Source organism: Pseudoliparis swirei, chromosome 11 (assembly GCF_029220125.1).
Source record: "Pseudoliparis swirei isolate HS2019 ecotype Mariana Trench chromosome 11, NWPU_hadal_v1, whole genome shotgun sequence".
NCBI lineage: Eukaryota > Metazoa > Chordata > Actinopteri > Perciformes > Liparidae > Pseudoliparis > Pseudoliparis swirei.
This window is the reverse complement of record NC_079398.1, coordinates 8,156,437-8,172,736: the sequence shown is the minus strand read 5'-3', so window position 1 is coordinate 8,172,736 and position 16,300 is coordinate 8,156,437. Positions and strand designations below refer to the sequence as shown.

At 43.3% G+C, this 16,300-nt stretch overlaps 1 protein-coding gene across 3 annotated transcripts in view; it reads left to right on the top strand.

Annotated features, from left to right (window-relative positions):
* The window catches only part of babam2 (BRISC and BRCA1 A complex member 2), a 92,987-nt gene extending 77,377 nt beyond the window's left edge, over window positions 1-15,610 (top strand). For all 3 annotated transcript variants that reach the window (XM_056426318.1, XM_056426320.1, XM_056426321.1), the window contains exons 8-12: window positions 1,667-1,766; window positions 12,817-12,887; window positions 12,993-13,075; window positions 13,178-13,331; window positions 14,793-15,610. In XM_056426318.1, coding sequence (XP_056282293.1) covers window positions 1,667-1,766; window positions 12,817-12,887; window positions 12,993-13,075; window positions 13,178-13,331; window positions 14,793-14,856 — 472 coding nt within the window. In that variant the 3' untranslated portion in view covers window positions 14,857-15,610. The remainder of the gene's footprint in view (window positions 1-1,666; window positions 1,767-12,816; window positions 12,888-12,992; window positions 13,076-13,177; window positions 13,332-14,792) is intronic.
* The last annotated feature ends 690 nt before the right edge of the window (window positions 15,611-16,300 follow it).

Below are 16,300 nucleotides of genomic sequence, written 5' to 3'. Positions count from 1 at the left end.
ACACCACTGAACATGGTGTGGCTGCAAGTGATGATGCAGAGCTGTGGATTGGAGCTCTTCAGACTCCAAAGGAAGGCACGCTGTCCATAACGGTTGAACAAAGCCTTGTGGCTCTCTGCCAAAACAACATAAATCCATTTTAACATAACCAGATTCACACGACATCTACATAACCTCGTGCTCACCTGTCAGTTGCAGTAGCTTCGTAGTGTCAAGCATGTTGCCAGTTTCCCTCCCCACAGCAGTGGAAATAGCTCTGATGCACACATTATTGCTCTGGTTCTTGCTTTTAAAGAGCTTCTTTTCTTTTGTATTAAATATTTAGGATTATTGTTAATTTGATCTCATTTGAGAACTGTACTAATTATTCGGAGTAAGTAATTGCTTTCATGCTCCCTCTCCTGAAACAACACATCAGAGGGGAATTTAATAAAGTTTTTGTATGAATGCTCAGAAAGATGCTGAGATTGACTGCACTCAATCTGCACTTTTACAAACAATTAAATCGGTTCGGAAAAACTATAATGGCGCAGCAGCATTTCAGATTCATTCTGTAAATGTGATTTCTTATGTATTTGTATACGTGCAACAATTTCAGTTGGAAACTACGAACCGTACATGACTCTGATGTAGCTTTCTATCCTTAAATCCATAAATCTGTATCTTTCTGACCATTAAAATTAATAACGTGCGTTTGGGTTCAGCATATGCTTTAAAAATATATACGGTCGTCTCAACAATAAAATATGAGTGGCTGCTGCCTTTAAATTCTAAATGAACTCAACTAGTGCGGAATAGTTAGTAAAAAAATAAGATATTCTGCATTTTAAATATAGTGAGTCAATATCACTTGATTCAGTCAACGCCTGTTATGTTGTGGCTTCTGAGAAGAGCTGCTGCAAGTCGATCTTAAGCTTGACTTCAGAACAGCTCTTGGATGATGGGAGGGATTTAGTGGGATCGTGTCCTTTGTGACTCACTATTGTTGAGTTTTACCTTCATAGCTATTCTGATCAGCTAAAGGATAAACACGCCTTAGTGGCTGCATCTCAACATACGTGATCTTTGACATGTGACATGTGGATTATTTAAATGCAGCATGCGTGCTTAACCTGGTAAACGGCAGTCATCCACTGCCCTGCAATAATGAAGAATTAAATATAAATAGAAAGCAGTGGAAGAAACCTTCCGCTCTGTGTCTTTAAATGAGCATTATAAGCTCCTTAAGACCTTTAACCCGTCCTCGGGGTATTCCCTCTGTTCTTTTTTGGCCCAGATCAGAAAGGAGGATGAGGGAGTGACTCCTTCGGTCGGTTAGTCACCGGGGAGCTGCAGCAGATTCCCTGATTAAACGAGCATGCGATAATCACTAATGTAGCTGTGCTGCAGGACTGAATGAGGAAGATGTCAAAAGAATAAGTGAAGGAGAATGAGGAGGATTACACGGGCATGAGACGCTCCTTTTTATGTTTTGAATTCCTCAACTTCAGTAAATAGCAGTGTGCACAATATATCATCTTTTCGCATTGCTTAGTGGTTGAAATGCATTTCCATAAAACTTTTAATTGCCCGAGAAATTGCTGTCGTGGTGGTAGCTGCATGGTTTGTGTAATCTGAGTATGTTTGTTTACAGGCTAACTGTTTTCCTTTCTTTTTATTCAATCAGTGCCCTGGGAGGCTCCTCGGCACTTCATATCCCAGCCTTCCCCAGCGGAGGATGCCTCATTGACTATGTTCCCCAAGTGTGCCAGTTACTCAACAACAAGGTAACAGTGTTCAGCCTTCATGACCTTCACACAGCCTGGTCAGGTGTGCTTTGTGAGTATGTCAATGTCCAATGATGTGTCTCAAGCTGGAACTCTTAAAGCTACCATGAGGAACTCGTATCTTGTTTTGATTCTGTGGACAACAGCGGAAGTGTTTCCCAACACCAGACCCTCCGACCCATGAGAACATCTCTGAGCGCAGAGGCCCCCTCCTCCGGTCCACCGACTGTTTCATAATCAGTCACAAAGTTCCTCGTACTAACTTTAATGTGTGTGACAGGTTTGGGAATCATTTAATGCGTATTTGTAAGCGTCTGTGCAGCAAAGCGTGTGTCTGAGGGATGTCTTTTGTCAAGGTGTGTGTGTGTGTGTGTGTGTGTGTGTGTGTGTGTGTGTGTGTGTGTGTGTGTGTGTGTGTGTGTGTGTGTGTGTGTGTGTGTGTGTGTGTGTGTGTGTGTGTGTGTGTGTGTGTGTGTGCGTGTGCGCACGTGTGTCCGGCATCTGCCCGGCGTGGGCGTGCTGGCCAACCTCCATAAGCTGTCTGAGCACTCCATGGCCTCCGCAGGTTGACAGGTAGATATGCAGTGTAGATGCAATGTAATGCCACTTCCCTCAGGAGAAATGCTCACCCCCCCACCCACACACCCGCACCCCCATTCTAAGTCAACATGCGAATGCTGGCAGCTTAAAAAAGAAAATCTAAATATATATATATATATATATATACATTCATTCAATTTAAAAACTTGATTTTCTGTTGCAGGCTACACTAACATTTGTTGTGTTTTACTGCAAAATATTTTTTTCAGACTGGTGTCCAAACATGTCCAGTAACTCCAGAACGTTGTGAAGTCAAAAAAGTCAAAATTATGGCAGATTCAATTGTTTTCCAAAATTCACAACTTGTTTATAGCCAGCAAAAATATTCTGCGTTTCTTTGTTCAAGGATTTTTTTCAGTTTGATTGGACAGTCTCAGTAGATGCAAAAAATAATAACATCATTTAAAAATATATATATATATAAATAATTTTTTTAAAGACATTCGGTAGCCTAGAAAATAAATAATATAATTGTTTTAACAACATTCAGTAGCCTAAAAAATAAAGAATATAATTTGTTTAACCCTTGTGTTGCCTTCGGGTCATTTTGACCCGATTCAATATTTAACCCTCCTGTCGCCTTCGGGTCAATTTGACCCGATTCAATGTTTAATGTCGGTGTTCTTTCGGGAGTCAACAAACAAACATAAAGTACCTCACACTTAAACTTGGAAAACAATATTAATTCTAATAATTTTCTGGAGATTTTAATAGCTGGGGTCATATTGACCTCAAGGGTAAAATATGTTAGTAAATATAAAGGTAACAGGAGGGTTAAACATTGAATCGGGTCATATTGACCCGAAGGCGACAGGAGGGTGAAACATTGAATCGGGTCAAATTGACCCGAAGGCAACACGAGGGTTAAAGACATTCAGTAGCCTAAAAAATAAACAGTAAAACATTATTTTTTTAAAGACATTCGGTAGCCTAAAGCCCAAAACAAAATACAATAAATGTTTTGGCCTGATGGATAGTGAACTTTCAATACCATTATAACAGACTTTTACACCCCAATTGTATTGTTTTAGTCCAGATAATTAAAAAACTATTGGGATGTTACAAATGATTTGTGGCCTTTTCATGGTCAGGCATACTATATATATTCAGTAGCAATTAACCAAGTCTGCAATCAGCTGACGCGTGGCTCATTAGTGTGGCAGAAGCAGCATTGAGATCTCGTTGGACTCCCCTCCAGACAAAAGAAAGTAACCTGAGCTTTGCCAAACTAAACAGAGTATTAATATGTATAATAATAGCTTGAAACACAAAACATGATATATTGGGCTATACCTATATTCATGTGCATCGGCTTGTAAGGTAAAGACTTAATTCTTGTCGTCTTTTCGAGGACGGCTGTGCAGTCATTTTGCTCCATTTTTAAAACCATCAATTATTCCCTCCCACGTATTCCCGATGCTGTGATTGTATTGACACAACTTTGCCGCCACACGCTGCGGCCGTGACGAGCGACGTGCTGGGTGACGGCGGCAGCACCTGGCGTCTGCATCATTAAAGAATTACTCACGGAAATCAGCTCCCAATAGAGCCCGAGGGCTCCTCAGTCACCCCGACTGTGCGTCTACACTGGAATACAAGGAAGTAGCTGCTTTCGCTCCAGTTCAGAGAACTCCTTCTTTTCTGTGTTTTTTTTACATGCTCGTGGTCGTCAGGTCGGGCAATCGGCCAATGAGAGATATTATATTAGCAGTATAATATTGTCTAATTTTTATTTTTTTACAAGGATACTATTCAGGGGCGTATGTAGGACTCAATGAAAGGGGGGGTTCAGCCCCAAGAGGAGAGGTATGATAGGGTATGTCTGCGCACAGCGCGCCGCAATTTTTTTGGGCGGCTCCAAATATCCAATGTTTCTGACAGTTCATCGATTGTTTCAATCAGAAAGTGATGTTGCTCTGTAGTTTTGCTGCATTCAGTCCATGATAACACAAGAGACAGAATGTTAGGGTCATAGTGATATTTTTATGCTCATTTAGACTCCATCACTGAGATAAAGATACATTTGTTGTTCAGTGTCAAATATACCATTCAATGGAAAAAAAGCATACAATACTAATGCAAAGAATAGAGAGCTGTCGATAGTTATTTCTAGTATTTCGAAGTCGTTCGTTCACACGCTCGCTCACTGGAGACCGTTTCTAATGTTATTCCCTTTAATTTGCCTGAAGTAAAGCTAAATGTAATCCGGTAACACTCGTTAACAACTACCGATATATCATATTATATGTATATATAGCCCCATTCTGTAGCTACCTGGACTTACTGTTCACTCTGTGCATCATTTACTTTGAGCTAAACTCATTGGCTGTAATCTTTGAGACGTAACTTGGCAGAGTGAGAAGGCCAGCGCAGCAGCCTCCCCAAGGTCCTAGTGCCCGGGGATTATATTTCTAAATATGATGAGAGGCTATTGGATTGTAATTTGAAGGGGGAGAAAACAGGGTGAAGCCCCCTTAAAATAGTAGGCCTAACTATGCCCCTGGTACTATTCACACCATACGCGGTATTTATAGATGGACTTCACCCCCCCCCCCCCCTTCCTCACGTGGAACAAAACTGATTAAAAACATCTTGCATTGGTGGTTTGGACCCAGAATCTGCACGGGGGGGGGGGCGCATTATCACGGCCCCATCTCCCTTCTGTACCAATGCAATAACACCACAAATAGTAAGTAAGTAAGTTCTAATTCAGTTTCCCGTGATTCACGATTCTTTCTCAAAACCCATTACCTGCTGTCTCCTCGCTCCGGTAGGGGGACACAGTGGGGGGTTTGCTTGGTATACCTGAAGCATAATAAAACACTCGACGCCGAAATAAACGCGTGAATCCGCCGTGCTGCTGCGCCGCTGCAGACGTCACAGCTGGAGGCGTCAGTCTGATACGCTTTGCAGTCTTTAGAGTTTAGCCAACGGTGGTCCGTGTTTGATCAAATCCATCGGTGGAGGAGGGGGGCTATTTACGATCATTATGAGGACAAACATCTTGTTTTTATCATCAGCGTTCGAGAAGCCATAGCCGTGAGTCACGACGTCCACCCGCCGCCACATTGTTGTCTGCTACTGTTTTCACCTTGCAAAGCTGTGTGTGTGTGTGTGTGTGTGTGTGTGTGTGTGTGTGTGTGTGTGTGTGTGTGTGTGTGTGTGTGTGTGTGTGTGTGTGTGTGTGTGTGTGTGTGTGTGTGTGTGTGTGTGTGTGTGTGTGTGTGTGTGTGTGTGTGTGTGTGTGTGTGTGTGTGTGTGTGGTTTTGTCACATTACATTTGTGTGTCTGTGTTTGGTTGAGTGTGTGTTTAGATGCGCCCATGCTCGTGTTTTTTTTATGTATTTAATCCAAAATGAATGTGTCTGTTTTCGTGTGTGTGTGCGCAGCGTCCTTAACCGTGCAAAACCTTAAAGACGTGTCGTTCGGTCTAAATCCAAATGAAGTGCCGCAGTGCATTGTGGTCCGTTCTGGCCCGTGGAGGATACTTTCTTCCAAACGGGAAGACGATGTAAAAAATGCTGCTCGATCAGATTCAACTTAATAACTTAATTGCCGTCTTTGAAACGAGGAACTGCAGTTCGGCGTCCAGCCAGAAGTGCAGACTAATGTTCAGAATGAACAGAAGCATTTAGACGGTGAGAGGACGATGATAACACGCTAGGGACGAACACGTATGACACTCGTCCGGTAGTAACAGTCGGTGGTGAGAAGGCAGACGTAGTCCAAGAAATGTGGAATGTGAGAGATTCTACAGGATGAAGAGGATGTGAACACCGTGTTTACACTACAGATGGCTCATGTACAGCATATAGACGACTCTGTGTGTCACGTGACATTTGAAAGTATGTTCTTTTTCCCTTCATTAATATAATATAATATACACTACCGTTCAAAAGTTTGGGATCACCCAGACAATTTTGTGTCTTCCATGAGAAATCACACTTTTATTCATCAAATGAATATAAAATATAGTCAAGACATTGACAAGGTTAGAAATAATGATTAATATTTGAAGTATTAATTTTGTTCTACAAACTTCAAGCTCAAAGGAAGGCCAGTTGTATCGCTTATATCACCAGCATAACTGTTTTCAGCTGTGCTAACATAATTGCACGGGTTTTCTAATCAGACATTAGTCTTCTAAGGCGATTAACAAACACAATGTACCATTAGAACACTGGAGTGATAGTTGATGGAAATGGGCCTCTATACACCTATGGAGATATTTCATTAGAAACCAGACGTTTCCACCTAGAATAGTCATTTACCACATTAACAATGTAGAGAGGGTATTTCTGATTAATTTAATGTTATCTTTATTGAAAAAACAGTGCTTTTCTTTGAAAAATAAAGTCATTTCTAAGTGATCCCAAACTTTTGAACGGTAGTGTATATATATATATATATTGTACGTATACCTCCATAAATGTCGAGCAGCTTCTGACTGCTCTGCATTTCCCTTTCCAACGATGTTCTGTTGGCGATTGCTCTTTTCTGTTCTTCCTTCAGTATTTGGAGGTGGATCTGGGGGCACGTTGATTATTTAAAAAGCATTTTGTACTCCGACGTCAGATCAGTCACTCTTTTATGAAATGAAAGCCGGGGGCGGTGCGAATGCGTATGTGACGCACAGAGAGGGAGAGAGAGGAGAGAGAGAGAGGAGAGAGATTTCTTAATCACACAGCAGGAAGCACTTCCGGTGCTATTGCATCACACTCCCCCCCCCCCCCCCTCACATACCCCCACAGACACATGCACAGACGACAATACGGACGGACGAGGAAGCCGAGGTCTCTCAGGCGGGTTTGAATACCTGCGGAGCGAGATCACCTGCCTCGCATCGCTCCAGCCCCCAGGCAGCCAATGGAGAGAGGGCTTGCGGTGACGGAGGCGGCGGGGGGTGGGAGTCCTTTCTCAGAAAGGGTGCGAGAGTTCAGTGATCCGGAGTTCCCTTGAAACACACACACACACACTCATGTAACTAGATCAACAGCTTATATAGTATGTGGCCTTGCAGCTTTTGAGAAAGCTCCTCTGTCCCATGTAAACATCATTGAACAGCAGTCTGAGTTGCAATGTGCGCCTGTGTTTCAGAGACCCGACACACACACACACACACTGTGTGGATCAGAGATTACTACTTTCCTCTTTCACAAAATGCCGTCATTCATACACGGCAGATGAGTAATCATAAGCATGCAGACGCCACCGTCTCCAGCTGTATTCATTATGGATGCGCTCCTCAGATGAACCCCGGCGCTTCACGCCGTGTTCTCACGGCAATGCATTGCAACGCTTTCACTCGTGTTATGCAATATGCTGGAGATGCCATGGCACCCAATGTCACATTATGCTTCTGCAGAGGCTCGGGTTTATCTCCTGAAACTTTTTCTTCTTTCCAGAAGTTCACCCTTTTCTCCAAGTTATCGCTGCATTTTGGAATTTCCTTCTTTTAAGAGAAATCTTTTTCCTCTACTTTTACTGGGAGGATGGTGGAGACCGTTTGTAAGTGTAACTAGTAGATGACCTTTGAGCCAGTGTTGCTGGGAACCGGAAAGTATACGTTAGGTTAAAAAACATTATCAAAAGTTGAAGGCAAAAAAAAAGCCAAATCTACCCTGAAAGTTGCCAAATAAGCCACACACACACACACACACACACACCCTTCAGCCGATGATTATTAGCTTCAGCTGATCTAGTATCAGTCTCTGAACCCATCGGCTCCAATTTGGCATCCAGTGGGCAACAACTGATATTTCTGGGACTTACTTTTCCATGCTTTGGTTGTTGTTCAGCAAATTGAGAACAGAGTTTGAGAGGCGACGTGTACGACCACATTGTTTCACAAGTAGTTTACAAGCAGATTTCAAGCTTTAAAAAAAAGCTAAAGCGGTGTAAGGTCCATCTCTTTTGCTCTGCACACGTGTACCTGCATTTAACCAAAGCCTGCTCCAACGTGATTGGCCAGAATCCGTATCAGAATGGGAAACGTGTTTCTTGCAGAGTACATTAAACATACACAGCATCTGGCATCGTGATTGATGCGACAACGGAAACCAAACGCCTCCGATACCGAAGTGTCATCCCATAACCTACAGATTGTCTGTTCATATTCAGGATTTCATTTTTCGGGATTGGAGAGTGAGGGTAGCCTGAAATGAGGTCTGACGTGATATTAGTTATCATTGTCTAAAATGCAGTCGCCTCTTGGAACTAGGGATGGGTATCGTTTGGGGGGTTTTCCGATACCGGTGCTAAACCGGTACTTTTAAAACGATACCGGTGCCTAAACGGTGCCTGAACCGATACTTTTTTTTTTTAACGCACAATGAGGACATTAAAAACCTCTTTGGCCATATTCCCTGTAGAAGCCGTTATCATGGAGCACCGACACACAACGGATATATATGTATCGTCATGTGCAGACCTTATAGGGTTAATCCTGTCACTGTTTTGATGGGCAAAGAGAACAACCAATCAGAGGTACTGAAGATGACACGTGACAAATAAAGTTTTGCTTCTGACAGCAAGAGTTACACTGAAACAAAGTGATGACCCACAGTCTTTATTCCTCCGTCATTATATTCCCGGTAACACCGGGTATACAGCCGGGATCGCTGTACATCAACACATCTGCTGACAGACTGTCACGCTCGTAGCTCGTAGATAGCGCTAGCTACGAGCTAGCTTAAACATGGTTATAATGGCTAATTTATTTTTTCTTGGCCTACTTTTATGAATGCAAGACTTGCAATAAACGTTCCGGTACTAATCTGAGTTAAGGCTGCTCATCATCATCGGTCTCCACGTGTTCAGGGGGACCGGTGACTGTCTCCCCATCGCGCCCAGCCTGACGCTGGTGTGCTCGGCACCGGCCTCTCTGTCACACACGGCGCAGCCTCCGCTCTCAAAGTTCAATGAGAGGCTCGTAACCTGCTGACAGGGCGGAGTCACCTGAGAAGTTCACAACAATAGTTTTTTTCATTTTCAATCGGCTCAGGCACCGAAATGTGCGTTGCGTTTCGGTCGGGTAGCACCGGTTGTATTGGAACCGGTACCACATTGGCACCGGTTTCTGGCACCCAACCCTACTTGGAACATGCCTCTGTGTAGAGCTAACACATATTCCCATGTGACTAAATAAATAGTCCATTAATTTGAGCTCCGTCTGCATCACATGACATCTAGTGTTCTGTCCGTCCTGCAGAGGGATCCTCCTCTGTTGCTCTCCTGAAGGGTTGTTCACTTTTTCCCCTTGAAAGAGCTTTTTTCTTTTTTGTTTTTGTTTTTCCTGATCCGATGTGAGGTCAAAGGTCAGGGATGTTGTATGTGTACAGATTGTAAAGCCCTGAGGCAAATTCATAATTTTGGATATTGGACTGTACAAATGAATTGAATGTCCCATGTGCAGCGATACAGAACCGTCACTCAGGTGAAGGGAGCAGGTCGGCTGCCGGTTTCTCACCTCACGAGGAAGCGCAACAGTAAGCGAGCCCAGAGCTGGTCCTCTCTTGAATTTAAAGATAATCCGTCATCACAGCTGTCAACATGTTGTTCATGTTCTCGGAAGAACACGGAATTTAATTAATTAATTTTTTATTGTGAATTTAAAATGTGACTCACTGTTTTTTAAATAAGCTCATGTGATACCCTCACTGATAAGTATCAGTCGCATTGGGGTGTTACAAAAGGACAAAAGGTGCTAAAGCTGCACATATAGGACAACGAGAAAACATCCGCGTACCCGTAAGAGGGTGAGATGGACCCAACACGACGCTGCCAAGCCAATAGCATCCTGGTGACTTGGTGGGCATTTACAGCCCAATGCAGTTCCCCTCACTCTGGTAGTCTGACGTTTTGGGGAACACCTTTGCACCTCGTCAGGTCAGCTCAGTCAGAAAAGGTCTTTTTTCTCTCTCCCCCTTCTGCCATTGTTCTCCCCGTTGTGTTGGTGGCTCGGTGACAACCTTCGCCTCATGTCTGATTGCAATCAGACGCAAAAGAAAATGTCAAAAAGAAACCGTTACATCATTAGTGCAATATCTCGTGTTGCTATGAAATGGGTAACAATTACCAAAAAAAATCAAAGAATACATTTATTAAACTGAACGTAGAGTAAAACATCGTCTGAATTTGAGAGACGTTACCTAAGTGAACCTGACGCTCGCCTGGAGCGGCGAGCGTTCGACAGACCCGATGGCGCAGCACTTAGCGCCGGCTTATTTGCCTGTCAAGTGGTAAGCTCGGTGAGACTTTGTACTGTGACATTTAAATTCACCTGTTCAAACATTGCACGTTAATGCCACTTTTGTGCTCCACGCCGACTTAGCTTTTAAAGAGAAAGCATCCATTAGAAAGAAAGTTCAGCTCTCTTAATCTCTCCAGCGGCGTTGTTTACCTTCTGGGTAGGTTCTCCGTCGACGCCTCTCTGCTCGCGTGGAGAGGGCTGCTGGCCGGCTGGAGGGTTTCAGGGCAAGACGGACCCATAACCCAATGCGTACAGGACATGTGGGGGGGGGGGGGGTTCACGAGACTGAAAACAATATTCCTGTTCATTAAAGGATGAAGGATGTTGCAACGCTGTAAGGGTTTTGTTCCAGGCCAGGGGTCGAGGACCTATCATCATGTAGGAATGGCATCCCCCCCCCCCCCCCTCCGTTCTGTTGATGTGTTCCTACCGACCACGTGTCAAAAATACATCTACATTGTTATGCTCTGGGGTTTGACATCCAGTGCCTATAGAGCTTTTTAATAATGTGTCTTAGATTACCTTCGCACCACACGGTGTCATGCGTCTTCTGTCCGTGTCTGTCGAGTTCAATATGATGCACACTTTGAGCGAGTGATTCAGTGTGTTTGGGGATTTTTAATGTCAAATTAGAGTTTTTCAGAAGAGCCTACGAAAGATAACACTTGACTCTCTGGGTTGGGATTGGATGCCTTTCCTTCCAGGAAGTGAAGTAGTGTTATCCTAAATTTATGATAATTCAGCTCTTTGTTTGTGAACCCTGGACTTGGCGGAAATGATCCAATCACATCTCTGGTGAGGTCACAGCCACCGTCGCTCACTCCAACCCTCCTTGTAAAGTGGTTGTATTTCTATTCTTCTGTTTTTGGGATGGTTTGAGTGTCAAACGCGATATAAAATAATCTAGCACGATGTTAACCTGTAACCAGCTCATGACACATTGCCCTGTTGTCAGACCCCACTGCACTCAACCCGGTAAACAAATGGATGTCAACAGACCTTTGGCACGTATTGATAATATGTTGTAATCTCAGTTCTGGGCGTGCCGTGTTCTAGATGTGAACGTACAATGGTCTCATAATCCTGGAGTGTTTTTGTAATTACTGGAGCAACCTTCAACAACTACTTTGCTTTCAGCTAACACTAAATATAAACAGCTAATTGTCAGGCTTTTCATCCAGCTGGTCTGCATTTCATAATTCAATTCAATTCAGTTTATTTTTCAATTCAAATCACAAAAATGTCAAATTCAATTACAATTACACATCAGTCACAGACATCCCCAAAACCTTGCAAAACATGGAAAAACCCCCAAAAAACATTCAGGGAAAAAGGGGGAAAAAACCTTCAGGAGAGGGCAGGAGAGGAGATCTCCTCTCAGGACACCAGGAACAATAGAGTAATGTGTGTAATGTGTACAGAGAAGATTTAGAAATTAATTCAATTCAAATGACCAGATGTAGTGTATGAATAGTATATAATAGGCATTCACGATGAGACCTCACGATCCATCAGGCAGATGAGGAGAGAGAGAGGAGGGTGGAGTCTCTCAACAGGACAGTGGCGTAGTCAGGAGCAGGAGATATGGCTCTTTTGAATTTGGTCTTTGCGTTATTCTTACATATACATATATATCATTTGTTTTTATTGTAATTTTAGTTATTTTTATTGCATAGCTTTTAGGATATTTTAACTGTGTTGTAAAGCGTCTTTGAGTATTTTGAAAAGCGCTATAGAAATGTAATGTATTATTATTATTATTATAATACATTCAGCAAAGACATTATTAAAAGTAAACATTTTTAAAGTGAAGAGAATCTGGGTGCAGCACATGCTATTCATACTAGTCCCAGAGAGTAAAGATATGTGTTATGATGACACGCAGACATTCTCACTTTATGCTTATCCCATGACGTTTTTCTTTCATGCAGTATAAATGTTATTTTCTCATTTTGCAAACTGGGAACACTGGAGTTGAAGTTGCATAGAAATCTGTCTGACTAGAGCGACTCTTGTGAGCCCACCATGTGACCTCTAGGATGACCACAACTTCCTGAAGCTGCGGCTCGGAACAGAATATTATTAATGTGGTTCATGAATTGTTACGTTTAGCAACAAATCTGTGGAGCAAAAAATATAAACCCCCCCCCCAAATTGCTGCAAAACGACGTATGCCGTGTTTCACTGTGGTCCCTCTAGGTGCAGTATGTCATCCAAGGCTACCACAAGAGGAGAGAGTACATCGCCGCCTTCCTCAGCCACTTCGGAATGTGAGTCGACGAGAGACGACCACGGAGTGTGTCTGGCACGCCATTCAGTCGTCACCGTCCATGTCTTTAGACAAGAAAATACTTGTGTGTGTGTGTGTGTTGCAGGGGCGTGGTGGAGTACGACGCCGAGGGATTCACGAAACTCACTCTTCTCCTCATGTGGAAGGACTTCTGCTTCCTCGTCCACGGTAGGAAGGTCACATGATCATATCTAAGGCCGTCCGTTACCTGATGGCCCCTCGTCTTCTCTACCCACCTTCCTCTCTCTGTCCCTCCTTCTCTTCTCGCAGTGGACCTCCCGCTGTACTTCCCCAGGGACCAACCCACCCTCACCTTCCAGTCCGTGTACCACTTCACGAGCAGCGGCCAGCTCTACTCTCAGGTGCAGAAGTCGTATCCTTACAGCCCCCGCTGGGACGGCAACGAGATGGCAAAGAGGGCCAAGTGAGTGGATCCAGCCTCGTTAGAGCCAATGTTCAAATAAAATAGAATGCACACCGGAAAACTCCGATATTATGATACACTCAGTTCTCCACAAAGTGTATTGAGGCTAAACAACCTGTTTCTGACAAGTCACACAAGGTCATCTCTCAGGATCCTATCTAACCTGTATGAGCTGCATTTGGATTCATGATACAATAGGACCATATTGTTTGGACTGCAACGCACACGGGCCATTATTCAAAGCTCTGAGATTTGATTCCACCTTCAATAAACATGAACTGGCACAACCCCAGGAGAGCAGATCTATAGGCGTCAGCTGCAGCCCCAGAAGTGTTTGCTTTGTGCATGGCAACGGTTAATGACTGCTGTAAATATGTGATAGAGCTGAGCCACGACAGAAGGCTCAGAGGGCACATTATTACATAATGTGCCCTTATTCCTTTACTCTTCATCTTAATACATCTCAGTGTCTCCACAAAACACAAGCTGGATTACCATCGGTCAGCTCCTGGATTTGATTACAGGAGCTTTGATTTAGTCAGAATGCCTTCAGGTTGAAGCTGATTCCTCTCAGCTATCTGTTCTATGGGTTCATGCTTACTTGTCGATTCGCTAATTTTTGCACATCATAGATGGATTTTTTTTCTTCCATGGCAATAATGAACACCTCAGCAGATCCATGGCATGGCCAAGAAATAGTCTCACATAATATCCTGCAAAACCAAAACTGTCTGTCAGGCTAGCTGATTCCCCCTACTTCAACACGTGATGCTAAGCTAACCAACACATAATTATATGCAGGGTTCGTACAGTCATGCAGAACCTGGAAAAGTCGTGGAATTTTAAAAATGGTTAATCCAGGTCTGGAAAAGTCCTTGGAAAAAATTCAATCCAAAAATGTTGTAAAAGTCATGGAAATGTGGAACATTCACATGTTCATTTACACAGTTTGATTAAAAGAATAAACATTTATATAAATACTTTATTTTAATCAAACTATCGTCTCTCATTCATTTGGGTCATTTGTGGTTAGACTCTTATGTATCGGCCGAGCTGTCACATAATGTTTGGTCATGGACATTTGGTTTAAAGTCCTAAAGAGGGCCTTGAAACCCGTTGGTCAACATGTGTCCGAGCCCCGTCTAGAACAACGGTCGACCAATGAGGCGCACCCAACCCTCTGCAAGAAAGTGCGCATATATCCCAAACATGTACGATTGTTCTTGTTTAATCTGACACAAACACATAAACACAACCTGTGGCTGAATACCTTGTGGACTTCTGTTTTTCGACGCCGTTTGATTGTTTTTGAGTTTTGTCTCCTGTGTTTCGGGGGGGGGGGGGGGGGTCGATGCTTTGAAGCCGTTGAAGCACAATTATTGTCATATTTTTTTAATGTTTTATTTGCTGTATTCTCTCTCTCTCTCCCTCTCTCTCTCTCTCTCGCTCCCCCTCACCCAGGGCGTACTTCAAGAGCTTCATCCCTCAGTTCCAAGAGGGAGCCTTCGCCAACGGGAAACTCTAGTGCTCTCTAGCTTAATGACATGCCTGGAGAGCTGCCTGAGTGTGTGTGTGTGCGTACGTGTAAGTGTGTTGTGTACCTGTACAAGAGTATGCACCGACGCACACATTTGTGGAAATAGCTCAGTGAATTGCACGTCGTTTCACCTTGAAATGGTTGCCTCTGAGGTTTAGAGAGCCGCCTCCAGATGATGTCCGCTCCAACAGCAGGAACATGATAACACAACGGCGACGCATAAACATTGTGCACATGTCAACACAATTTTAGGGGATCAACGCTGGAATGATGAATGTCAAGGAGCTTTTATTTTGAAGAACAGCTCCATACTTTGACAGGAAGCTGACCGACCGTTTCAATGCAGAGCTGCCTCTCGTGAACGATATGTGATGATATGTAAACTATTAACTAACGTTAGTCGCAAAGACCTGCAGGGGCGATGTTTACCGTTTGTTTTGTCGTCACGATTGTCACGTGTGGCACTTTCAATGTTGAAATGCTCTTTAATGTTCTTTATGTTCCTTTTGAAATTCTCTTTAATGTTCCTTTTGAAATGCTCTTTAATATTCTGTATGTTCCTTTTGAAATTCTCTTTAATGTTCTTTATGTTCCTTTTGAAATTCTCTTTAATGTTCTTTATGTTCCTTTTGACCGTTCCAAGCTCTGTGAAGTCTTTTACTGACTGCTTGGCGGACAGCGCTGTACATTACTACATGTTTAGTCCAAATGTCTATCCAGTAAAGAAGTCTGTTCCCCCTGACGTGTGTGTGACTTTTGTGTACTTGGTCTGTTTGTTTGTTGTATTCATTATGGAGAAAATCTCAATGGTTTTATACCCTGAAAACAACTTTTTTTCATCTCAAACCACAAGTGTGATCTCCGTTTTCCATTCAAAACGTGTATTTAGCCATTAGCAAAGCTCTCATCATATGGTAGAGATGGAAAGGGATGTATTTTATAAACCTATTTTATTTGTGTTATTCTCTTCACATCCTGGAAGCAATCAATGAATCAAATGCTCTGACAAAAACAAAAAGAAAAAAGATCCCGTGTGTAGCTGTCGCAGGACGGTTACCGGGCCGGTCTCATTCCATTCAGGGTAAATGTAATGACTGCTCATTACCGACCGACCTGATTGACCCGGAGTCCTCCAAGCTGCTCCTCCACCACTGTGAGTACCGACAGGAGCCGTGTTCATGTGATCATTTAGGGGGAGTGGCTTCAGCGACTTTTGGAGCGTGTTCTGCTCGCTGCTTTCATGAGGAAACAGTCGGCAACACTTATATCAAGCTTTTCTAGAAATGTGGATGAATCAAAGCTCTGGACAGTCGATGGCACCAGATCGCTTTTGGAATCACGAATTATCAATTATCCCCCTTGTAGGGAAACGTCACCGAAGATCATCCAGATTCTTTGTCTGGGAAGTTTTCACCGGCTGGTGGTGCTGGAA